The sequence below is a fragment of the Musa acuminata genome, chromosome BXJ1-2, assembly GCF_036884655.1.
Source record: "Musa acuminata AAA Group cultivar baxijiao chromosome BXJ1-2, Cavendish_Baxijiao_AAA, whole genome shotgun sequence".
Classification (NCBI taxonomy): Eukaryota; Viridiplantae; Streptophyta; class Magnoliopsida; order Zingiberales; family Musaceae; genus Musa; species Musa acuminata.
In genome coordinates, this window is record NC_088328.1 from 11014587 (window position 1) to 11041689 (window position 27103).

At 38.3% G+C, this 27103-nt stretch overlaps 2 protein-coding genes across 2 annotated transcripts in view; both read left to right on the forward strand.

Annotated features, from left to right (window-relative positions):
- The first annotated feature begins 9606 nt into the window (after positions 1-9606).
- Positions 9607-16278, forward strand: LOC135594694 (probable polygalacturonase). Its single transcript, XM_065085151.1, has 5 exons — positions 9607-9765; positions 14750-14870; positions 15140-15314; positions 15415-15485; positions 15575-16278. The coding sequence occupies exons 1-5, from the start codon at positions 9607-9609 to the stop codon at positions 16276-16278; spliced, it is 1230 nt and encodes a 409-aa protein (XP_064941223.1).
- A 6714-nt stretch (positions 16279-22992) lies between these two features.
- The window catches only part of LOC135594700 (probable polygalacturonase), a 45748-nt gene continuing 41637 nt past the window's right edge, over positions 22993-27103 (forward strand). Inside the window, exon 1 of the mRNA XM_065085161.1 lies at positions 22993-23238. Coding sequence (XP_064941233.1) covers positions 22993-23238 — 246 coding nt within the window. The remainder of the gene's footprint in view (positions 23239-27103) is intronic.

The window sequence follows — 27103 nt, forward strand, 5'->3', positions numbered from 1 at the left end:
TCATAAGCCAACTTGGATATCGAGCATTTACCTATAAGAACTAAATTAGTTGCAACCCTGGAAAATAGAATTTAGTAAATCTTTTCTTCCATAGAGTCATTATATATGATATGTGGAGATATGTATGAAAAGTAAGATTTTATACGGATCTATTTTTACCATTCATTTTGTTGAATCTCGGATTTTGATGATATAATCAATTGGTGGGTTAATTGATCTAATCCATATTATTGAGTTAAGTGTGCAGGATTAACTACGATAACCAGAAAACATAAAGCAAGGATACCGGAGTCAAGTTCGATGGATGTTTAAGAGTCCGAAGAATCGTCGGAGATGCTGCCGGAACCAACCGAGAAGAAATCGGGAACCTGTCGGAATTTTCGGAAGTTCGTCGAAGAGATTGTCGGAGGTTCACGGAGATCACCGAGAAGGCTCGGCTACTCATTAAAGTCATCACAAGTTCGGGAGCTTGATGGGAGTCCGTCGAAAGAAGTTCGTCGGAAAGCTCGCCGGAACAAGACTCGACGTTCGCGGTTGAAAACTTGCTTAGGATGTGTTTTGTTATGTAGTTCACTTGTAATTAGGATTAGGATTAAGAGATAATCCTATATCCTAGTTAGGGGCCAACAGGGCCCAAATTCAGATTTGGTTTGGGCTAAAATTAAGCCAAACCAGTGAACCGGAGAGCCAGGCAGTGACACCGCCTGGCTGGGCGGTGACACCTCCTTGGCTGGGCGGTTGCACCATCCAGCACCCGAGCGCTGGGCGGTGGCACCGCTTGGCTGGGCGGTGGCACCGCCAGCATCGGGAACATAAGAGAATTCAAATTTTTGGAGCCCAAATTTGAATCCTCTTGAGGCCTATAAATACCCCTCAAGTCTCAACTGAGAACACAACTTTTTGAGCAGCAAGTGATTGAGAGAAAAGTCTTAGAAGAGTCTTTGCCTTTCTTGTTTTCAATTTGCTAGTGTTCACCTCCTTCTTTCTTGCTGAAAATCTGTAAGAGAGTGAACCGCTTGTAAAAGTTGTAAGAGGGGTATTTACCCTTCCCTTTCAAGAGATTTGCTAGTGGAAGGTGGGAGCCTCATCGAAGAGGGGCCTCACAAGTGGATGTAGGTCACTTGACCGAACCACTTTAAAAACGACGTAATCTCTGGTTTGCATTTCAGTACTGCTATTTACATTACTGCAAACCCTCTTACTTGCTTTATTTCCTCATTACATTTACTGCACAGCTTTGCGAATACGCTTTCAAGTTAAGCACTTCCGATTCCGATTTTTATCGTACGAAAGATTTGTCGAAACCAACGTTTTAAGCCGCTGCACTAATTCACCCCCCCCCCTCTTAGTGCCGCTCCGATCCTAACAATTGGTATCAGAGCAAGGCTCACTCTCATATTTGGTTTAATACCCAAGAGAGATGGCTTACTCCGGCATGCATGAGGGTCATTCTATCACACGTCCACCCTTGTTTAATGGGTCGGATTATACTTATTGGAAGACTCGGATGAGGATCTTCCTCATTTCTATGAATTTCGAGCTTTGGACTATTGTTGAAAACGGATTTCAAAAATCTTCTCTTTCGATGAGCGAATGGAATGAATCGGAGAAGAAGGTTTTTGCTTTAAATGCAAAGGCTATGAATGCCTTGTTTTGTGCACTAGACAAAAATGAATTTAATCGTGTTTCAATTTGTGATTCAACTTTTGATATTTGGAGAACTCTTGAGGTCACTCATGAAGGCACTAGCCGAGTGAAAGAGTCCAAAATCAACATCCTTGTGCACTCTTACAAACTTTTCCGAATGAAACCAAGTGAGTCCATCGGAGACATGTACACCCGGTTTACGGATGTCATCAATGGACTCAAAGCTCTTGGTAAAGATTTTGCTAACTTTGAACTAGTAACTAAAATCTTAAGATCCCTTCCTAAAAGTTGGGATCCAAAAGTTACGGCCATTCAAGAGGCCAAAGACCTTAAAGCATTCCCTCTTGAAGAACTCATTGGGTCTCTAATGACCTACGAAATGACATGTCAAGCTCATGACGAGCTCGAGAACCCCCTTACAAAGAACAGGAAGGATATGACACTCAAATCACAAGAAGACCACTTGAAAGGAACATCAAGTGATAAGGACAGTAACAATGACATTGCACTTTTGACTCAAAAATTTAAAAAATATTTAAGAAAGAACAAATTTAAAAATAATACAAAAAATAAATTTGAACAAAAGAAGGACCAAGTGATTTGCTATGAATGCAAAAAACCGGGACACTACAAGAACGATTGTCCTCAAGCCAAAAAGAGAACATCAAAGAAGAAGGCGCTCAAGGCAACGTGGGATGATTCAAGCACGCCCAAAGAAGAGGAGTCCAACACCGAGCAAGTTGCTCATTACGCGCTAATGGCTTTAGGAGAAGAGGTATGTGATTTATTTAATGAAGATTTATCTTTTGAAGAACTCTCTATCGCTTTTCATGAATTATTTGATGAATGTAGAACTGTTAGCAAGAAGTTAAGTATCTTAAAGAAAGAGCATGCTTTGCTACAAGATAAGTTTGATAGTCTTCAAACTCCTCCATGCTCTAAGTGTGAGCATTTAGAAGCAATAAAAAATGAAAATTTACTTTTTAAAGAAACCTTAAACAAGTTTAAGGTTGGTAGCAAAGGATTAGATATGATCCTTGCACACAAGGGTCACGTCGCAAATAGAAATGGAATTGGATTTGTAAAAGGATTACATCAAAATCCTACCACTTTCATAAAAGGACCTACATTACATGTTTCCTCTTATATGAAATGCAACTTCTGATGCAAATCCGGACATATTGCCTACAAATGTCCATTTAGGAAAATTAGTTCACAAAAATTAATATGGGTTCCTAAAGGAACTATAAAGGATTCAATAATAAATAACAAAGTTAGTGGATCAATTTTTGAGGCACCCAAAATCAAATGGGTACCTAAAAGTCATCCTCTTTTGTAGACAAACCCACAAGCTAGGAGCAAGAGATGGTATCTCGATAGTGGATGCTCAAGACATATGACTGGAGATCCATCTCATTTCTCTATGCTCACTAGCAAAGAAGAAGGGTACGTCACCTTCGGAGACAACAACAAAGGCAAAATCATTGGCAAGGGAACTATTGGTAACAAATTTAGTTTTTCCATTGATGATGTTTTACTAGTTGATGGATTGAAACATAATCTCTTGAGTATTAGTCAACTATGTGATAAAGGTTATATCGTTAGATTCGAATCAAATATGTGTATTATCGAAAAACCAAACAATAACTTGACTATGATTGCATTAAAACAAAATAATGTCTACACCATCAACCTTGATGAACTAAGTAATGAAATGTGCTTCTCCGCTCTAAATGATGATGCTTGGCTTTAGCATAGGAGATTAGGCCATGCAAACATGAAACTAATATCTAAGATCTCATCTAGAGAATTAGTACGAGGGATTCCAAATATGAAGTTTACTAAGGACAAAGTATGTGATGCATGTCAACTAGGTAAACAAATAAAAACTAGTTTCAAACCAAAAAATCAAATTAGCACCACTAGACCACTACAATTGATCCATTTGGACTTATTCGGACCAATTGACACAACAAGTCTAGGATGAAGCAAATATGCATTTGTAATTGTGGATGACTATACTAGGTACACTTGGACCTATTTCTTAGTCCACAAAAGTGATTGCTTCAAGTGCTTCTCTAAATTTTGTAAACTCACTCAAAACGAAAAAGGTTTCATGATTTCATCAATTCAGAGTGATCACGGTGGCGAATTTCAAAACCGTGACTTTCAAAATTTTTGTGAAGTTAATGGATACAATCACAACTTCTCCACTCCGAGGAATTCCCAACAAAATGGAGTAGTTGAAAGAAAAAATAGAAACCTACAAGAAATGGCAAGAACTATGTTAAATGAACATAGTTTACCTAAGTATTTTTGGGCCGAAGCCGTAAATACGGCTTGCTACATCATGAATAGAGTCTTATTAAGACCATCCGTATCAAAAACTCCCTATGAATTGTGGAATAACAAAAAACCAAATATTTCCTATTTTAAAGTTTTCGGTTGTAAATTCTTTATTTTGAATGAAAGAGATGTCTTAGGAAAATTTGATGCTAAATCCGATGAAGGCATCTTTCTTGGTTACTCTTCCGTTTCTAAGGCTTTTCGGGTTTTTAACAAAAGAACGTTAGTAATAGAAGAGTCTATTCATGTAGTTTTTAATGAAATTTCTAATTTAAAGAAAAATGATTTTGATGATGATCTTGGTTTTGATAATTTGAATTTAAATGAACCTTCTCCTCAAAATAGCAACTTGGATGCACCTTCTTTCGAAATTTCCTTACCCAAGGAATGGAAGTATATAGATGCTAATCCAAAGGATCTAATTATAGGAGATATATCAAAAGGGGTTCAAACTCGTTCCTCTTTCAAGAATTTTTGTGCTAATGCCACCTTCCTTTCTCAAATTGAACCTAAATGCATTGACGAGGCCATAAAAGATGATTTTTGGGTTATTGCAATGCAAGAGGAATTGAATCAATTTGAGAGGAATAAGGTATGGAAGCTTGTTCCTAGACCTAGTGACCATTTAGTCATTGGTACTAAATGGGTCTTTAGAAACAAGCAAGACGAAAATGGTATCGTGGTTAGAAACAAGGCTAGATTAGTGGCCAAAGGTTTCAACCAAGAAGAAGGTATCGATTATGAAGAAACCTTCGCTCCCGTGGCTCGATTAGAAGCCATAAGGATGCTCCTTGCCTATGCTAGTAGTAATAATTTTAAACTATTTCAAATGGATGTCAAAAGTGCTTTCTTGAATGGTTTTATTTCCGAAGAAGTATATGTCGAACAACCTCCCGGATTTGAAAATTCTCTTCTTCCTAATCATGTATTCAAATTGACTAAAGCTCTCTATGGCTTGAAACAAGCTCCTAGAGCTTGGTATGAAAGGCTTAGTTCCTTTCTTATTTTAAATAATTTTACCAAAGGCAAGGTTGATACTACATTGTTTATTAAATATTTTAAAAATAAGTTTCTTATTGTGCAAATTTATGTTGACGATATTATTTTTGGCTCTTCGGATGAATCACTATGTGAATCATTTGCCAAATGTATGAGTCATGAATTTGAAATGAGTTTAATGGGTGAATTAACTTTCTTTTTAGGATTACAAATCAAACAACTTAGTGATGGTATATTTCTTAACCAATCCAAATATACATTAGAATTGTTAAAACGATTTAACATGGATAATTCAAAAGCAATAAACACCCCTATGAGTACTGCGACTAAGTTAGATATGGATGAAAATAGTGAAAATTTCAATCAAAAAACATATAGGGGAATGATAGGTAGTCTACTCTACCTCACCGCGACTAGACCAGATATTATGTTTAGTGTAGGACTTTGTGCTAGGTTTCAATCTAATCCTAAATTATCTCATCTTAAGAGTGTTAAAAGAATATTTAGGTATCTTAAAGGAACTCCAAATTTAGGACTATGGTATCCAAAATCAGATAAATTCGATTGAATAGCCTATGGAGATGCCGATTTTGGCGGATGCAGAATAGATAGAAAAAGTACATCTGGAACATGCCAGTTTTTAGGTCATGCACTTGTTTCTTGGACATCTAAGAAACAAAATTCAGTAGCTCTATCTACGGCCGAAGCCGAGTACATTGCTGCAAGTGCATGTTGTGCGCAAGTTGTTTGGATGAAAAATACACTAGAAGACTATGGAATTCACTTGAAAAATATTCCTATAAAGTGTGATAATATTAGTGCCATATGTCTCACCAAAAATCCAATTCAGCACTCTGGGACTAAACATATCGACATTAGGCATCATTTCATACGTGATCATGTCCTTAACAACAATGTGGTATTAGAATTTATTGACACAAAGCATCAATTAGCAGATATTTTTACAAAAGCCTTAAATGAAGACCAATTTGAATTCATCCGAAGGGAATTAGGCATATTAAATTGTCCCTAAAATGAGCTTCACAAAAAATGACTCGTCCTTTTCCTTTCTTTTATGAATTTGATTTCTTCCTTCTTCTTCAATTCAAAATGATCCATTAAAATATAACTTATTATCTTGAGGGAAGAAGCTAAACAAAAGGGAGGAAGAAAAATTTTTTTTCTTCCTCCGCGGGATGCCAGCGGTGGCACCGCCTGAGCGCTCGAGCGCCAAGCGGTGACACCACTCGGTTTGGCGGTGGCACCGACCGAGTGACCCTTATTAACCCGAGGGGTTAGGGCCGGCGGTGACACCGCCCCCAACCCGACGAAAAAGCTCTCAAAACCCTCTCCCATTCCCTCTAACCCTCATTCTAACTCTTAGAAGCATTGGAGAAGGATTCTTGGTGGTCCAAGCTCTCCATCTCTCAACATAATCTCTATAAGGTAACACTTGAAATCCCTCTTTTCTTTTCTCTTTCCCTTGTTTATTTTTCACAATTTCATCATCATCTTGTCTAGAAAATGGCTCCTAAGAGATCAAAGAGAAAAAAGATTGAAGGAGATTCATATAACCATGACCTTTTTAGATCAAAAGAGGTAGCCCTTAGCTTTCCAAAATTTGAAACACGATGTGTCCATAAGGGAAAATACGTTGATCTGGATGAACTAGAGGACTTAGATCTCATTAGGTGGTTTGCACACCTAGAAGCTCTACCTCTACTACAAATAGATGAACCAATCTATCCGCGGCTAATGAGATTGTTCTATGCCAACCTATATGAGGACAACGATTGCCTAAGCACTTACCTTCTAGGAACACCCATTAGAATATTTGACAGCACTATTTGTGAGGTAATTGGCATAACTGAAAAAAATAGGGGATGCTATTTTAAAGGTAAATGGGACGTCAATACAATAGGAGCAACCTATACCGAAGCCGTAGAAACAATTTTTGCAAATCCAAACCTTGGCTTCCTACCCAAGAGCTGTGAACACTTACTGCCTTTCAACTCTAAAATTCTTCATCACATTATCACAAGCATCATATTCCCCAAACAATTTCATCTTGACGAAATAAGTCAAATAGAGATAAGTACCATGTATTGGATTATGACCGGTCAGCATAATTGCTTTGGGTACTCAATTCGGCAACACATGTAGGATATTATGGCTAAAGATACTATGTTGCCATATGAGAGGTTAATCACTAGATTTCTTCATGCCTATGATATTTGCATCCCACCCGATGAAGAATCTATTCAAAATGATCGATATAACATAATAAATAAAAATCTACTGAAAAGACTTAGGTGCACATTTAGCAATGGCATATGGGTTAGGTAGCCTAGAAGGACTGATCCAATTCCTCCACCAATAGAACACCCCGAAACACCAATTCTTATGGGAAATGAATCTCCTCCTCCTAGTTCCTTTGGCGCAGCACCTTCAGCTCCTATTTCCTCCTCTGAAGATCTCATTATGGCAGAACTGTCTCAGATCAAATCATAGCAAGAACAAATTCAAAATCAACAAGTTGAAATTTTGAAGACACTACGACAAATGAATGAAAAAATAGATATCATGTATCAGCACTGTGGATTACCTCCTAAGGATTAAATTGATGTATCTTTTTATTATGTTCTGTTTACTTTTAACAGCAAGTTCAAAGTCTGTCACGTTTGAACGATAACTGATCCTTCCTTTTAGATAACTATTGTTTTGATCTGCATTAATGATGATTTCTTTTGGATAAACTATTTCTGGCAAATTTGAATGATGAATTTTGTTTTAAATGCTAAACTTTTTTAATGATTCAATGATCATCAATTAGTTGGCTTGTCTCTTTTTGTTGATGACAAAGGGGGAGAAGTGATGACTTACACCATATCGATAGCATGACTTATATGAATTACAAAAACTTGTGTGATATGAATGACTTATATGCCTTGCAAAATCCTTGAAAATATCACAAGATTGATTGATTATATTGAAAGCATGCCTTACATCTATATCATGAAATTTATATTGAAAATCTTTATCTTCTGTCGTAGTAAAATTTGTCCCTTATCATTTAACTTATGATTTTTATCGAAGTTTCGTACTTACTATTGTTTAATGAGGATTACGATAAGCTCTACGGTTAGAACTTATCGGGTTATGCATGAATCCAATGGGATGGAATTCAAGTGTTTTTTATCTTCTCATAATATGGCATATAGATAGGGGGAGTTATGTTTAACTCCGTCATCAATTGATTGTCATCATCAAAAAGGGGGAGATTGTTGAATCTCGGATTTTGATGATATAATCAATTGGTGGGTTAATTGATATAATATATATTATTGAGTTAAGTGTGCAGGATTAACTACGATAACTAGAAAACATAAAGCACGGATACCGGAGTCAAGTTCGATGGACGTTTAAGAGTCCGAAGAATCGTCGGAGATGTTGCCGGAACCAACCGAGAAGAAATCGGGAACCTGTCGGAATTTTTGGAAGTTCGCTGAAGAGATTGTCGGAGGTTCACGGAGATCACCGAGAAGGCTCGGCTGCTCGTTAAAGTCATCACAAGTTCGGGAGCTTGATGGGAGTCCGTCGGAAGAAGTTCGTCGGAAAGCTCGCCGGAACAAGACTCGACGTTCGCGGTTGAAAACTTGCTTAGGATGTGTTTTGTTATGTAGTTCACTTGTAATTAGGATTAGGATTAAGAGATAATCCTATATCCTGGTTAGGGGCCAATTGGGCCCAAAGTCAGATTTGGTTTGGGCTAAAATTAAGCCAAACCAGTGAACCGGAGAGCCAGGCGGTGGCACCGCCCAGCACTCGAGAGCTGGGCGGTGACATCTCCTTGGCTGGGCGGTTGCACCGTCCAGCACCCGAGCGCTGGGCGGTGGCACCGCCAGCATCGGGAACATAAGAGAATTCAAATTTTTGGAGCCCAAATTTGAATCCTCTTGAGGCCTATAAATACCCCTCAAGTCTCAGCTGAGAACATAACTTTTTGAGCAGCAAGTGATTGAGAGAAAAGTCTTAGAAGAGTCTTTGCCTTTCTTGTTTTCAATTTGCTAGTGTTCACCTCCTTCTTTCTTGCTGAAAATCTGTAAGAGAGTGAACCGCTTGTAAAAGTTGTAAGAGGGGTATTTACCCTTCCCTTTCAAGAGATTTGCTAGTGGAAGGTGGGAGCCTCATCGAAGAGGGGCCTTGCAAGTGGATGTAGGTCACTTGACCGAACCACTTTAAAAACGGAGTAATCTCTGGTTTGCATTTCATTACTGCTATTTACATTACTGCAAACCCTCTTACTTGCTTTATTTCCTCATTACATTTACTGCACAACTTTGCGAATATGCTTTCAAGTTAAGCACTTCCGATTCCGATTTTTATCGTACGAAAGATTTGTCGAAACCAACGTTTTAAGCCGCTGCACTAATTCACCCCCCCCTCTTAGTGCCGCACCGATCCTAACACATTTCATTCTTGTTCGAGCCGAATGATGAAAAATTATCATATTTGGTTCCTTCGGAGGGTGGATCCATAAGAATTCACCTATCCCAATAACAAAAAAAATTGACTAGAACGATACTATATTAAGAGGAAGTTCGCAGGGTGGCCATGGAAGGCCTAGGTCGCACGCTGGTGAGGAAGTTCTGTTCGAACTCCCTGGTGAGCCAGTCAAAGGACAAGACTGAAGATTGGCGCAGTCGGCTGAACCACGCTCGTACCGGTCCCCTCAGTGTGGTCGGAAATGCCCGGCACATCAATGCATCGGAGGTGCTACAGAGGGCCATCTGAGCCCAAAATGTGGAGACATGCTCCACGGCATCGGAGCCGCCGTCATATGTCTCCAATGCCGACAGCCTAAAGTTGAGGGGTGCCGACTTGTCCTGTACTTCCTGTATGAAAGGGGACCAGCCTGAGCCGCCTTCGCTAGACTCGCTTGGTGATTTTTGGAACTCGCGCTAGAACTCGTCCAAGCATTGGTTGACCCGGGATAGTTGGGCCCTAAGCGAGTCGTCCGCCAAGTCAAACGATACGGTGTCAGGCTCGAAGTGGGGTAGTGTGACTTAGCAGGGTGCGGGTATGCTCTGCTCGGGCGGACCTCTTGGGTCTTTTGCTTGCTCTCAGGCTTCCCCCATGCCGACTTGCTACCCACTCAGCCTCTGTCGGGTCGGGTCAGTTGGGGGAGCTGCTAGCCACATGATCTAAGGAATGAGCGGAGCGAGCGTCTGCATCATGCCCACCATGGCTTGCACTTGTTTGGTCAGGCTGAGGAATGCCTCGGGTGTCACAGCCGAGGGTCCCGTGGTTAGTTCGAGGGGCGACAACCCCGGGTCATTGAAAAGGTGCCAATAGCAATCTGACATCGAGGTCGAGATCCCCCCATCTCCGAGGGTGGGTAGGGACTGATTTTCGAGCTCAACGGAGGGTAGACTGGTCGGTGGTTCTCCCTCGGGGAGAGCTTCTACGACATGCTTCTATGACATGGCCCTCCTTCTAGCGCCAAAATGTTAGTGAACAAGTATGCCATGGCTGATGAGTTAGCACGGTTTGGTCCACGGGTCAATGTCGGGAGCCTTCTGTCGAGTGAGCTGGATGACGAGGTGGTCGTGCCCTCGGGAAGCGATGCTTGTTGGCGTTGGTCGGGCTTCGGCTGATTGACGGCTCATCCTTGCGCGTTGGATGGCGACCCCCGGGTTGAGACGCTCGCGGATCGCGAGTGGTCATTCGCCTGCAAAAACGGCCCTCGTCGGGTGATCCTCGACTTTGGCCCCTTCGATGAGCAAGTCAGTAGTGGGTGGATTATTTTCTATTTTTCTTCCCTCCTCTCCCATCTGGCTGGATGCTGGCCAGTGGCTTTATACTTTTGTACAAGGGTTAATAGCACATTGGTTCAGCGTGGCCGCTGACTCTCGAGGGATGGGATATGTGGAACAGCTTCTTGGTATGGTTCTGACTTGACGTGTGGCTTCAGATGTGACGTATCTTGGCCCCAAAATTTGTCGTATCAAATAATACTATATTAAGAGCTAAAATAGCTAAAGAGATAGGGCATAATTATTATGGAGAACCCGCATGGCCCAATGATATTTTATATTTTTTTCAGTAGTAATTCTAGGCACTATTGCATAGGCTTGGTAATTCTAGAACCATCATTAGTAATATAGGCTTTGAAAATATTACCCAAATGGTACTTCGTTCTGTATTATAAATACTTCATACAATGCCCAATAAGTTATTAGGTGTTTTTTTTAATGGTTTCAATACCAATGAAATTATTGACAGCACTTTTTTTTAAGAATATTAATAAATTTTAAAATCTATTTCATCATCCAATAGCTACAATAGTCTTTTTGATTAGTAGCTCTTTGGTTAGGTATTGGGGCAACATTATCTATTGATAAATCGCTAACTTTAATTATTTTTTAACTTAATTCAACTGTGAAATACCTGGATATAAGTATCTAAGAATAGTGACTTCAAAGTTACTATTCTTAGATACATTAATTTGATTATGATTATTTCATGAAAATACATATTGTGCCAAAAATATTAAAAATAAAATTTCTTCTTTCTTTACAGATTTTTCTTTCAATTTTTATTAGAAAAAGAAGATGAAATAATTGTAATGGATTTAAAATGAAAACTTATTCTTAGGTAAATCAATTGTGAAATGCTTTTGTAGAGTGTCCAATATCTCTTTTACATCTTCTATGTGAACATATTCAATTCTCATAGGATCTTCTTGACTCTTATTTAAAGGGTCCAATAATATGTGTATATTGGATCTTTTGAGACAATTATTCGCCTTAGAATGTAATTATGGTTGGTCAATAAAAATACATGTCAATATAATTTTTTTTATTTTTTTTAGATTAGTTAATCTATCTTGGAAGGTAAAAATGGGTAGAGTAAACCTATTTTTATTTTATTTGAAATTAATGTCCTCTTCCTCTGCATGTAAGAAATGAATAAAATAAATCAATTAAATCACGAGAAGTGCTTCCATAGAAGTTAAACTTCCATTCATCTACATCTCTTGTTTTTTATTCCCATTCTCATAAGAATGAAGACTATGATTCACATTTCGAATAGGCATAGACATATCATCTTTAAGATAACTTCTATTTTGAGAGTTATTCACGATCTCACCTAATGTATAATCTAATATATAAATCAATTGATTCCGTCAGGTTAGTTATATGTTGTGTTGTGTCAACTATATCCACATAAGGTGGTGAGATGATATCTGGAGCAGTTATGTATTTAGGGCCCTTTATGCAAATGGATGCATCTCTAACTCTATATATATTACTTCTCAATACAATTTCTTTCAAATTTAGTAAAATTTTATGTATCGATTCTTCAATTCTTATTATCGTAGAATATTCATGCAACACTTTCTCAGAGTTTGCACATGGGATACATGTTCCTTCTAATTCTCAAGTAAAGCCCTTTGCATTGCAATAGCTATGGTATTGGCTTGACCTTTCATAAGCGAGGATAGAACGAAAAGACTATTATAAAAATATTTATGTCTACTCTTGATTCAATATACCTCTACTTTAGTGTTCTAGTGGATCCTGCTACTTCCTCTCAAATCATACTATACTAATACTATTATTTAATTATATCATTGAATCATTTATTTCTCTTGAAATCATTTGTTACATCACGTACAAAACTTAATTATATAACACTTCTACGAATGGCTAGTAATATGACTAGCAATTACCACTAATCATTATATCATCACATTATAGTTCATGCCTTAATGTGATAAACTATATTGTCATGATATAAGAAGTACTGCAGGGGCAAATAATGTTAGTTAAGAAAGCCAGGTAAGAATCATGACGTAGGCAAGAAAGAAAAATAAATTTAAACTAAAACATAAAAATGAACCATGTTATAACTTCTTAACGAAAGTGATATTACCACAAAGAAAGAAGAAAAAAATGCCTATCAAGGAGCACGAACTTGGTAGATCCAATCTTATCACAAGCTAAGTAAAAGGATCAACATGCAAGGCATTCTCGTCGATAAAATATATCCTATATAAAACATTATAGAAGTCCAACAAAAAATGAAAGTGTTAAAAGGGTGCAATATGATGAAAGACCTATGGAAAGATGCTATATTATACAAGGCTATGGTATCAGATGATGTGAGCACCAATGAAATTTTTTTTTTTCACAATTAGATAAGAATTTAAATCGATAATATACATGAATAATTTATGCATCATAAATCAGAAAATAAAATATCTAAGGTATTTAATCTTAAGAACTTAGGTTCTGATATCAATTGTAAACATAAAATCTGTAATATGCTATATGTAATATGAAAAAAATTTAATTCAGAATTAAAATTAAATAATAATATATCGGATCTACAATGCATATCTTTCGATGTCATTTGGAAAGAACTTTATAAAATCTACAGGGACACCATCTTCGGATCTAAAACCCACTATATATCAATCTAAAAAGATTCTCTTTTTCACTCTTTATATTTTTTTTTTCATATGACGACTTAGATTCGGAAGTTCAATAAAACAAAATAAGTATTAAAAATGTATAATCTTGCAATTTACCCTAGTTGGATGTGATACTAGTTACAAGGCTACTGTATCAGTTAATGTAAGAACCAATTAAAAAAGAAATTCCCATGATATGGTTCAACGTATTGTTAGAGTAACAATAATTTCAGAAAAAAAATATGCCAAAGGATCAAGCCAAAAAATTATAATGATAACAAATAGGGTTGAAAATATTATAATGATAACAAATAGGTCTGGTGTCATGATTAAGAACGTAGCAACCATTGCACAAGCCTATAAGGGCCAACTTGAAACAAATTAATCTTAATATGATGATAATTAATCCATTTAAGTTTATTAGAGCTGAGTGACATATTAATTCCAGATAGCTTTTGTCAAGTCCAAATGGTTAAGACTTTACGATTTTATTATTGTGGTAACAAAAGACTTATGTGTTGCTCAATAATATGTCAACTAAAATATATCATTGGAGTAGGACAAATCACATTTTAAAGGAGAGACCAGACCAGACTATCTCAACAAACATGTTATTTTCAACCAAGGACAATATAACTATCTAAAGTTATGCATACTCTAGTTTGCAGTATAAATAATCTATAATTTGCTCGAATCAACATACTGAAATTAACTAATTACATAACATAATTTATAATTAGCCTTCCTCTCTCTCTCTCTCTCTCTCTCTCTCTCCCCAAGGAGAATTCACAAGGCGAGTGTATACTATTCTAACGTTTCCTTCATCTCATCTCCAAGGAGAATTCACAAGTCTAATCCGATGTGCATAGTCACCACTTTGGACTGATGAGGGAAAAGAAGTGAACTAAGCCACTACAAATCTAAATTTGTCTTGATAATATTAATTTCTGAAATATTTGCAATTTGTATGGTAGATTTTTGACTATTTAGTATCTCTACTTTGATCTTTCAAAATAAGAAAACAGTAATATTTCTTTTGTTTTATTATTATTATTATTATTATTATTATTATTATTATTATTATTTCTCTTGTATATCATATCCTTGTATGTGAACATCAATAATCTTGGATTAGAATCCACATAAAAAATTTCCTTTCAAATTTCAAGATCTTGAAGATTACGCTCCAAAATTAATAAGTTTTAATTGAGAATGACATTCTTTTGTTCAATCTGCATCAACTAAGACAATTCATATCATGGTGATATGCTTGTGCAGGATATCAACGAGTGGCCGATCATTGACCCTTTGCCCTCCTACGGTAGAGGAAGAGATGCCCCTGGGGGTAGATACAGTAATCTCATCATGGGATATAACCTAACCGATGTGGTCATAACAGGTAGTATATACGTTGCATATTTTCAGTACTTCTATCACATTACTTCTAAATTCATAAAGCCTGCGTCGTGTTGTCATTCCATGATCCCCTAAAATTTAGATAAAAAAATTATTTTTAATCAAAAACTATAACATTTAATTATGTTTTGGCGTGCTTTGATTGACAAGAAGACGCATATAACTATATCATCATCTAACTTGTTTGCATCATAGATGGGGAACAGAATATAATTTGATTGTGATGCTAACAAGTTTTATTGTTATTTTTAGGGAATAATGGAACTATCGATGGACAAGGTGAAACCTGGTGGAAAATGTTCCGTAACAAAGAACTCAATTACACTCGTGGATACCTCATTGAATTGATGTACTGCAAACAAGTGCTGATTTCCAACATTACATTGGTTAACTCTCCATCGTGGAATGTCCATCCAGTGTACAGCAGGTTTATATTAATAATCTACTTTCAGAACACTTGAAGGCTTCTTTTGCTTTCCATTCTATTGTTACAATCTGATGTTAACGTGAATGAATGCACTGTGCAGCCACGTAATCGTCTCAGGCATCACAATTCTTGCACCGGTCAACTCTCCCAACACTGATGGGATCGATCCAGGTGGATATCGTACCTACATTTACTTGGGTTGTAGATTCTATGTTGCTGTTTCGATTGATTCTTTTTGGTGGTTTCTCTCTTCTTCGCAGACTCATCCTCCAATGTCCGCATTGAGGACTGCTACATAGTCTCAGGCGATGACTGCATCGCCATTAAAAGCGGTTGGGATGAGTACGGGATTGCATTCAACATGTCAAGCAAACACATAGTGATCAGACGGCTCACCTGCATCTCCCCCACGAGCGCTGTCATCGCCCTGGGAAGCGAGATGTCGGGAGGAATCCAAGATGTCCGGGCCGAAGACATCACGGCCATCCACTCCGAATCCGGCGTCAGGATCAAGACGACCATCGGAAGGGGAGCTTACGTGAAGGACATATTCGTGAGAAGAATGAATCTGCACACGATGAAGTGGGTCTTCTGGATGACGGGCACCTACGGGCAGCACCCGGACGACAAATTTGATCCGAAAGCCATTCCGGTGGTGCAGAATATCAGTTACAGCAACGTGGTGGCCGAGAACGTGACCATGGCCGCGAAGCTGGAGGGGATTCCCGGCGCGCCCTTCACCGGAATATGCATCTACAATGTGACGGCGGAGGTGGTGAAGTCGAAGAAGCCGATTTGGAACTGCACCGACGTGGAGGGCGTATCGAGTCACGTGACGCCCACTCCCTGTGCGCAGATTCCGGAATATCCAGATCGTATAACGCATTGCCCCTTCCCTGAAGATGATCTACCTGTGAATGGTGTTGGGCTAGAGGAGTGTGCTTATCACAGAGCCAAGCCATGAGTTGAGATGCTTTCTACAACTCATGGTTTAATGGCATAACCTATGATGTCCTGAAGCTTGGCAGATTAAAATGTTTGCCTTGAACAAAGGCAGATGTAATTGATCATATATCATACTTGGGAGGAACGATATCCAAAAATATTTCATTGCTATAAATATGGATTATTGAAAAAATAAGACATGTTATTTATTTGAATACTTTTCTTCAACTTGGAAGTGTTATATTCTTTATTTGATACCAATAGTTGAAATGAATTTTTCAAAGAGATTGATTTTATCCCTAACATTTGAATTCATAACCAAAAGTATCTTCACTTTCAAATACCACGTAAGCACCCTATGTTGTAGAGGACAGGTCGATTTATTTGAGGAGAACTTTTTCTATGATCATATCTGAATCATGCTATGCATGAACAGGCTTCGTTAGATCCTATAGAATAAAATAAATGAGGTGGGATGATTCAATATTCTATTTATTCCACTCCCTTATTTACAGTATCGAAACATATTCATTTCCTCTTCACCGATCCAATTCTATAACACTATCAAAGTGAAATAAGAGATCGAAGGAAGAACATAGGTTGGACTTTATTAGTAACAAGTAAATATTTTGTTCGTAAAAAAATCAAGATATTAGGGGGATAAACACCAATAAAAAAATATGAGGCAATCCAAAAAACACTTGATTATGATCAAATTTATAAGCCGACTTGGATATCGAGCATTTACCTATAAGAACTAAATTAGTTGCAATAAATAGTTGCAACCCTAGAAAATAGAATTTAGTAAATCTTTTCTTACATAGAGTCATTATATATGATACGTGAAGATATGTATGAAAAGTAGATTTTATACGGATCTATTTTTGCCATTCATTTCATTCTTGCTCGAGTCGAATGATGAAAAATTATCATATTTGGTTCCTTCAGGGGGTGGATCCATAAGAATTCACCTATCCCAATAACAAAAAAACTTGACTAGAACGATACTATATTAAGAGGAAGGTTCGCAGGGTGGCTATGGAAGGCTCGAACTCCCTAGTGAGCTACTCAAAGGACAAAACCGAAGATTGGCACATTCGACTGAACCACGCTCGTACCGGTCCCCTCAAGGTGGTCGGAAATGCCCTGCACATCAATGCATCGGAGATGCCATAGAGGGCCATCTGAGCCCGAAATGCGGAGACATGCTCCGCGGCATCGGAGCCGCCGTTATATGTCTCCAATGCCGACAGCCTAAAGTTGACGGGTACCGACTTGTCCTGTACTTCCTGTGTGAAAGGGGACATACCTGAGCCGCCTTCGCTAGACTCGCTCGGTGATTTTTGGAACTCGTGCTAGAACTCGTCCAAGCATTGGTTGACCCGGGACAACTGGGCCCTGAGCGAGTCATCCACCAAGTCAAACGATACGGTGTCAGGCTTGAAGTGGGGTAGTGTGACTTAGCAGGGTGCGGGTATGCTCTGCTTGTGCGAACCTCTCGGGTCCGTCGCTTGCTCTCGGGCTTCTCCCATCCCGACTTGCTACCAACTCGGCCTCTATCGGGTCGAGTCAATTGGGGGAGCCGCTAGCCACACGATCTAAGGAATGAGTGGAGCGAGCGTCTGCAACATGCCCACCATGGCTTGCACTTGTTTGGTCAGGCTGAGGAATGCCTCGGGTGTCACGGTCGAGGGTCCCATGGTTAGTCCAATAATATGTGTATATTGGATCTTTTGAGACAATTATTGGTCTTAGAATGTAATTCTGATCGGTCAATAAAAATACATGTCAATATAATTTTTTTTTATTTTTTTTAGATTAGTTAATCTATCTTGGAAGGTAAAAATGGGTAGAGTAAACCTAATTTTATTTTATTTGAAATTAATGTCCTCTTCCTCTGCATGTAGGAAATGAATAAAATAAATCAATTAAATCACGAGAAGTGCTTCCATAGAAGTTAAACTTCCATTCATCTACATCTCTTGTTTCTTATTCCCATTCCTCCTTCCTATTGCAAGCTTTCTAATCTTTTCTATTGTAAGTTTTCCGATCCTTTCTATTGCAAGTGTTCCGATCCTTCCTATTGCAAGCTTTCTAATCTTTCCTATTGCAAGCATCCTAACCTTTCTTTACTACAATTTTATCTCTACATTTGCTTTGAATATGAGGAAATTTGAATTGTTCTAGCCTTGTATTTGATATATCTCCTGTTTAGATGTAACAATTTGAATCTGTGAAACTTTCGAGATTCTGACCTTTCTACCTTGTTATGGTTATAACTTTATGCACTGACCTCTGATTTGGAGAAAACTTATTTGATCTGAATGTAGACTCATAATCCTTTCTTTCGATTGCTTATTTTAAGAATTCAGAGTAAGTTTGCCTGACCGAACTTCTATTTTAAATAACCCTACGAATTCTACAAAACAGGGATCGTAATTTTTGACCTTTGGATACTGAACTGTCTATAAGTCCCTGTTGGAAACTTTGATTTATTCCAAACTTATTTCATTTTAAACTAGACACGTAGATCTTTCATTTGATACTTAGATTGAAAGATTTAGAGTCTAAATACCTGCCCAGTTTTCTATTGAAGCTAACCCTATGAATTCTAAAAAATTGAGATTTGTTCTTTGATCTTGGGTTACTAAATCTATTGTAACTCTTTGTTGAAACTTCGATTCATACAAAAATTATTTTTTTTAAAATAAGATTGAAATATCTTTCACAATAACTTTCTTGAGTATATTGGAGCATGATTGATAGTTTGAATCATTTGTTCAATGTGTCTCTCAAATTCTGCTAGAAATCGAGCTTTTGTCGATTTCACATATTCTGGTTTTATTCCTTTGGAAATTGATTTCATTTAGCTTTCTTGTCCAATTAAGCTTTATATTACTGCTTTGAATTATTGTATGCTCTTGTTCTTAAAATTATTTACATTCTTGAAAACTATTGTGTAACGTTTATGTTATATCGTATTAACTCATATAGGCACATGTATATCCCATTATTCCGCATTTGCTTTCGATATATGCCTATTCCAGTTTCATTCCTTTGGACATTGAATTCTATCTAACCTTCTTATTTGAATTGAGTTATATATGATTGCTTGGAATTCTTGAATGCTCTTGCTTTCATTTCCTTTCAAATCTGAATACATTTGTGAAAGATTATACTTGCATCGTATTGACTCATAAAGGCGCATGTACATTTTGTTGTTTCGCATGTGCTTCCGATATGTGCTATTTATTGTTCATACTGTCCTTTTATACTTTGGTGTTTGTGGGATACTGTGAACCTTTGCCAGAAATGGTAAAGGGAGTTATGCATAGAGCCTGCGATGCTCTTCTGGCCCCCTCTGACTTCACTTAGATGTGGGTGGATGGAGCTCCCAGACGTGGGAGACTTCTGTCTGGTGGTCATTCAAAAATGGATGAATCACATTCTGTCTGTGGTCCCACTACACTTTCTATTTATTTGATATAATATCCAGAGCTTTAGTTATGTATTTATGTATGCGCTTTGGATAAGAAAGATATGAATGCAACGTCAAATACGACGTTTCAGCTTCTATTTCGTATTCGTTCTTTGATATGCTCTGAAATGGTTCATATGTCATTGATTTGTTCTGAAATATTTCCTACACTATTGATATGTTTCGAAATGCTCCCTATGCCTCTGAAATGTTTCTACGCCATTGATATGCTTTGAAATATTTCATATGCCATTGATATGTTCCGAAATGTTCTATTTGTCATTGATATGCTCCGAAACATTTCATACGCCGTTGATAAGCTCCGAAATGTTTCATTCGTTATTGATATGCTCCGATGATTCAATATTGTATTTATTCCACTTCCTTATTTATAGTATGGAAACATATTCATTTCCTCTTCATCTATCCAAATCTTTAACACTATTAGAGGGAAATAAGAGATCTAAGGAAGTGTTGGGTCCAGCCCATATGTGGGCTTGGACAATTGGGCCTATTGAGCCCAAATCACTAATTGAAAGAAAGGGCAAAAGGTGAGGGTAGCAAAAAAAATGAGAGCGTGCAGCGTGTGTGCAGATGAGCGTGCAGCAAGCGGCGGGGCAGAGAGAGACAAGAGGAGAGAGAAGAAGAGAGAAAGATTAGGTTTCTGAGTTTTTTGCTTGACGATCGGTAGCCAAACGTTGTCGGTTCTAGCCCAAATTTTATGTGGAGAATCCTTGTAGCAAACTCTACAATCGTAACGGTGTTGATCTATAGTTTACCCTCTCTAAGGCACTTTCTTATCATATCCACTCTGTGAGACCTAGAATTCTCTTTTGAGGAGATCCATCCGATATGCTAGAGCCAAGATCTATGTTCTTGATGTTATTGTGATCCTCTGATTATTCTAAAGAAGACCTATTGTAAACCTATTATTATTATTATTGATAGTGGAAGTTTAAAATGGACTACGGTCCCGTGGATTTTCCCAGGGTTTTCCATGTTAAAAGATTTGGTCTCACTATGTGATTGATTATTTGCTCTATTATTTATGTTATGCTGGTTGATATTTTCATTTGGATATCAAGTTGGTATTTTGATGAGAAACCCATTTTGATACACAAAGAGGGAAAAGAATATTCTGCTTTAACAGGTTTTTTCCCAACAAGTGGTATCAAAGCAATAGGTTGTTTGGTGCTAGTTTTTCTTGTGTGATTGAAATGGAGTAATCAGATTGTATGATTAAATTGAACTCATCAAATTATTCCACTTGGAGGCGTCTGATGGAAGATTTGCTCTATTGCAAAGATTTATATAAGCCTATCAAGGTTAAAGATAAACCTTCTACTATGGATGATGAGGAATGGGAAGTTAAACATAGAAAAGCTATTGCCTATATTAGAAGATGGATGGATATAAACTTGCATGAGCATATTTCTGTTGAAACCAGAGCTGATGTTGTTTGGCAAAGGTTAGAAAATCTCTTTGCGAAAAAGACAGTGGGAAATATAATTTCTCTCCTCATAAGGCTTGTAAATTTGAAGTATAAAGATGGTGGTAACATTGTTGAGCATATAAGCCTATTTCAGAGTCTTGCAAACAGGTTGGTTGCTATGAAAATGAATATAGATGATGAGATGCAAGGATTACTACTTCTTAGCTCTTTACCAGAAAGTTGAGAAACTTATGTGGTGACTATTTGCAACTCCATGCCAGAGGGAACTCTTAATATAGATATGGTTAAAGATAGTTTGCTAAATGAAGATGCTAGAAGGAAAGAACAGGGTGAATCTTCTTTTGGGGCATTTGTTACTGAAAAACAAAAAAAACGTGGAAGAAGTCATAGCAGAAACCCACATGGATATAGAAGAAGATCTAAGTCTAAAAGAGATATAAAATGTTTTCACTGTAACAGGCCAGGTCACATGAAGAAAGAGTGTAGGTTTTGGAAGCGAGAACAGAATGAAATGAAGAAAAATGTGAAAGAGACCAATACAGTTGCTGCTGAAGGTAATATCACTATTGTTTGTGATGAAGGTTGTGTTAGTCTTGTAGCTCAGGACAGTAACTAGATAATTGACTCTGGTGCTTCATTTCATGTTACTTCTCATGGTGATTTCTTTAGATCTTACACTGTTGGTGATTTTGGTAATGTCAGAATGGGAAACAGTGGTACATCTAAGATTGTGGGTATTGGAGATATTTGCTTGGAGACCAGTATTGGGAGCAAATTGATACTCAAAGATGTAAGGCATGTTCCAGATATTCGTCTTAACTTGATATCTACAGGTAGACTTGATGATGAGGGCTTTGCACACTATTTTGGTGAAAGCAAATGGAAACTCACTAAACGTTCTCTGATTGTGGCAAGAGGAAAGAAACTTAACTCTTTTTATGTCATGGAAGCTAAGCTACACAAAGGAGAGATTAATGAAATTCAAAAACGTGAAAGTATAGATCTTTGGCATAAGAGGCTTGGAAATATCAGCGAGAAGGGACTTCAAACTCTTGCTAGAATGCAGTTCTTACCAGAGTTGCAAGGTACATCTCTTAAATCTTGTAATCATTGCTTAGCTGGAAAAACACATAGTTGCATTTCAGACATATCCATCATCTAGAAGATCAGATGTTATTGATTTAGTTTATACTGATGTTTGTACTATGCAAACTATAACTCTTGGAGGTGTTCTTTATTTTGTTACTTTTATTGATGACTATTCTAGAAAAGTGTGAGCTTTTGCTTTGAAATCTAAAGACCAAGTACTCGATGTTTTCAAGGAGTTTCATGTAAGTGTTGAAAGAGAAACTAGCAGAAAACTAAAGTGTATTCGATCAGATAATGATGATAAGTACAGGGGTCCTTTTGAGAATTATTACAGGTTTCATAATATCAGGCTTGAGAAAACAATTCCTAAAACTCCTCAACAGAACGGTGTGGTAGAAAGGATGAATAGAATCATTTAAGAAAGGATTACGTGCATGCTTTCCCATGCCAAGTTACCAAAGTCATTTTGGGGGGAGGCTATGAGAACTACAGTTGATCTGATAAATCTTTCTCCATCAGTTCCACTGAAAGGTGATGTTCTAGAGAGAGTATGGAGAGGAAAAGATATATCTTATAATTACTTAAGAGTCTTTGGGTGTAAAGCATTTGTTCATATTCCCAAAGATGAGAAGTCCAAGCTTGATAGTAAAGCAAAATCATGTATCTTCTTGGGATATGGTCATGAAGAGTTTGGGTACAGATTATTGGATCCAATGAACAAGAAGATTATTAGAAGCAGAGATGTTGTGATTCTTGAAGACCAATTGTTTGATGATGGTGATAATATTAAGCAGCCAGAAACTTCTGTTTATATTCCTTGGAGTCTGGGTCCAGTTCCTTCACCTATAGTTCATGATGATCATGGGGGAGATGAACAAGAAGATTGTAGTGAGAATACCAGTGATGATACACCAACAGTTGATGATACTGAACCAACTAAACAAGCACCTCCACCACCAGTTGAGATTCCATTAAGAAGATCCACTAGAGAGCGACAACCATCTACCAGATATCCTCCACTTGAATATGTTATGCTTACTGATGGGGGAGAGCCAGAAACTTACCAAGAAGCTATTCTACATGAGAATAAGAATGAATGGGTTAAAGCCATGCAAGAAGAGATGAGATCCTTGCTTGAGAACCACACCTATGACTTGGTAAATGTTGAATCTCGGATTTTGATGATGAAGTCAATTGTCATTTGTTGTCTAATGTATGTGTTGAGATAAGTGTGCAGGATTAACTACGATGAAAGTAAGACATGCAGCAGGAGTTGCGCCGGAGTCATGACAATGATCACGTTGGGAGTTCGAGAGCTCGACGGAAGTTCGGACAGTCGTCGGAGGTTCTGTAGGAACAAATCCGAGAAGTCCAGAAGCTTGCCAAAGGAGCTCATCGGAACTTGCCAAGTGGATCGTCGTAGTCCAGGAGTTTGCCGGAAGTCCGCAGGAGCATCACCGAGGGTTCATCGGATGATCGACGGAAGTTCGCCGGAAACTCGCCGGAAGAAGCGAGTGACGCACCGAAGCAAGCTGCGGAATATGTATTAGGAAATAATCGTAGTTAGCACTTTGATTAAGTTAGAAATGGGAGGTGATCCCATTAGCTTAATCCTGGGGCAATTGGGCCCCTGAAGAACTCAAATTGGGTCGAATGGTTCAACCCATTTGGACCCAGGTTGCTGTGGGAGGTGCAACCGCCCAGGCAGGGAGGTAGCACCGCCCAGGCTATGTCTCCCAGCGAGACTAGGCGGTGCAACCGCCCCAGCCAAGAGGTGCAACCGCCCAGGGCTCAGTCTCCGAGCGAGACTGGGCGGTGCAACGTCCTTTGTCAGGAGGTAGCACCGCTAGAGCTCAAGTTTCGAGCTCTGCCAGGCGGTGCAACCTCTCCAGTCAGGCGGTGCAACCGCCTGAGCTCGGTCTTCGAGCTCTGGCAGAGAGGTGCAACCGCCCCTGACAGAGGTGGCACCGCCCAGAGGCTCAGTCTTCGAGCTCTGCCAAGCGGTGCAACCTCTCCAGTCAGGAGGTGCAACCGCCTGATCCCGGAATTCCGGGATTTGATCGTTTTGAGCTCCAAATTTGAACTGGGTTGGGGCTTATAAATACCCCACCCATTCAGCACTGAAAAGATACAGACCTACACCGAATTCTTGATCTTTTCTGTGATTCTAAGAGCTCAAATTTGTGTAAAGTCCAAATGTTCTCCTCTTTCTGTTCTTCAAGTCTTGAGTTGTAAAGAGAGGAGAGAAAGGTTCTGTAAGGGTTGTCTCCTGAGCCCATCAAAAGGAGTGAAACTGTAAAAGGGCAGTTGGCCTTCGCCTATTGAAGGAAGGCCTCTAGTTGACATCGGTGACCTCGTCGGTGGAGGAAGCCACAAGTGGAGTAGGTCAAGACTGACCGAACCACTCTAAATCTCTGGTTTGCTTTTATTTTGAGCACGTTATCATTACTGCAAACCTCCTACATAGCTACTGCTCTCTGCGCTTTTACGAAAAAGTTTCTAAGTTCTGATCTTTCCGAATCTGCATTCAGACGTAAATCGGTGTTTTCATACGATCTTTACATTGCAGTTTACATTTATGTTTTGATTCTACTTATAACTGTAAATTGTCTTCTGCGCTTTTACGAACGAGTTTCCTTGCAGTTTACGTTTACGTTTTGATTTATAACTGCAAACTGTCTTCTGCGCTTTTACGTACGAGTTTCTTTGCAGTTTACGTTTACGTTTTGATTCCATTTATAACTGCAAACTGCGCTTAGACGCAATCTGATCTTAGACGTAAACTGTGCTTAGATGCAAACTGTGTTTAGACGCAAACTGTGCTTAGACGCAAACTGCGCTTAGACGCAATCTGAGCTTAGACGCAATCTGTATTTAGACGCAAACTGCGTTTAGACGCAAACTGTGTTTAGACGTAAACTGCACTTAATCATAAGTAATCTTAGAATCAGCTTTTGCATCAAAATAGTTTTTATCGAACTAACGCAGCTTTCGTTTTTAATCGCTGAAAGATTTCCGCTGCACTAATTCACCCCCCCCCCCCTCTTCGTGCTCTCGATCCTAACAGTAAAGTTGCCTAAAGAGAAGAAAGCTCTCAAGAATAAGTGGGTTTACAAATTGAAGACTGAAAACAATAGCTCACAACAAAGATACAAGGCACGACTAGTTGTGAAATGATTCAGTTAGAAAAAAAGGTATTGACTTTGAAGAAATATTTTCTCCAGTTGTGAAAATGTCCTCTATCCGAGTTGTTCTTGGTTTGGTTGCCCGCTTGAATTTAGAAGTTGAGCAACTTCATGTAAAAACATCATTTCTTCATGGTGAGTTAGAAGAAGAAATTTATATGGAGCAACCAGAAGGTTTCAAAGTCAAGGGAAAAGAAAATATGGTGTGTAAGCTTAGGAAAAGCTTATATGGACTCAAATAGGCACCTAGACAGTGGTATAAGAAGTTTGATTCCTTTATGATGAGCCAAGGGTATGATAGAACCACATCTGATCATTGTGTGTTTATGAAGAAATTTTCAGATGATGATTTTATTATTTTATTATTATATATTGATGATATGCTGATTGTTGGCCATGATGTTGGAAAAATCGGAAAGCTTAAAAGAGAGCTAAGTAAGTCTTTTGCCATGAAAGACTTGGGATCGGTGAAACAAATACTTGGCATGAAGATTCTTCGTGATAGGAAGAAAAGGAAGATTTGGCTATCTCAGGAGACTTACATTGAAAAGGTTCTTGAAAGATTCAACATGAGTAAAGCCAAAGCAGTTTGTTCTCCACTTGCAGGACATTTCAAGCTTAGTTCGAAACAATGTCCTACAAGTAGAAAGAAAGAAAAATGTCCAGAGTGCCTTACTCATCTGCAGTAGGCAGTTTGATGTATGCTATGGTTTATACTAGGCCAAATATAGCTCATGCAGTTGGAGTTGTTAACCGATTTCTCTCTAATCCTGAAAAGGAATATTGGGCAGCAATGAAATGGATATTAAGATATCTAAGAGGTACTTCCAGGTTATGTTTATGTTTTGGCAGTGATGAACCTGTGTTAGAAGGTTACACAGATGCAGACATGGCAGGTAATACTGATTCCAAGAAGGCTACTTCGGGATTCTTGATGACATTTGCAGGAGGAGTAGTCTCTTAGCAGTCTAAGTTACAGAAGTGTGTTGCTCTATCAACCACAGAATCAAAATACATAGCAATTACTGAAGCCTGTAAGGAAGTTTTATGGATGAAAAAGTTTCTACAGGAATTGGGCTTGAAACAGGAAGGATATACTGTTTAATGTGACAGTCAGAGTGTCATTCACCTCTCCAAGAATTCAACATATAATTCTAGATCCAAGCATATTGATATGAGATATCATTGGATTCGTGATGTGCTTGAGTTGAAAGAATTACAATTGGAAAAAGTGCATACCAATGAGAATGGTTTAGATATGTTGACAAAGTCTTTACCTAAAGAGTAGCTTGAAGCATGTAACCAAAGTGCGGGCTTGGTACAGCCCATCATATGAGCTGGAGGGGTAGAATTGTTGGGTCCAGCCCAAATGTGGGCTTGGAGAATTGGGTCTATTAAGGCCAAATCAATAATTGAAAGAAAGGGCAAAAGGTGAGGGTAGCAAAAAAAATGAGAGCGTGCAGCGTGTGTGTGTGCAGATGAGCATGCAGCAAGCTGCGGCGCAGAGAGAGAAAAGAGGAGAGAGAAGGAGAGAGAAAGATTAGGTTTCTGAGTTTTTTGCTTGATGATCGGCAGCCAAACGTTGTCAGTTTTGGCCCAAATTTTATGTGGAGAATCCTTGCAGCAAACTCTACAATCC

Coding starts and splice junctions, on each gene's coding strand:
- LOC135594694 (XM_065085151.1), top strand. CDS start 9,607: ATGGAAGGCCTAGGTCGCACGCTGGTGAGGAAGTTCTGTTCGAACTCC. Junction 14,871..15,139: donor AACCGATGTGGTCATAACAG/GTAGTATATACG, acceptor TGTTATTTTTAG/GGAATAATGGAACTATCGAT. Junction 15,315..15,414: donor GTCCATCCAGTGTACAGCAG/GTTTATATTAAT, acceptor TGCACTGTGCAG/CCACGTAATCGTCTCAGGCA.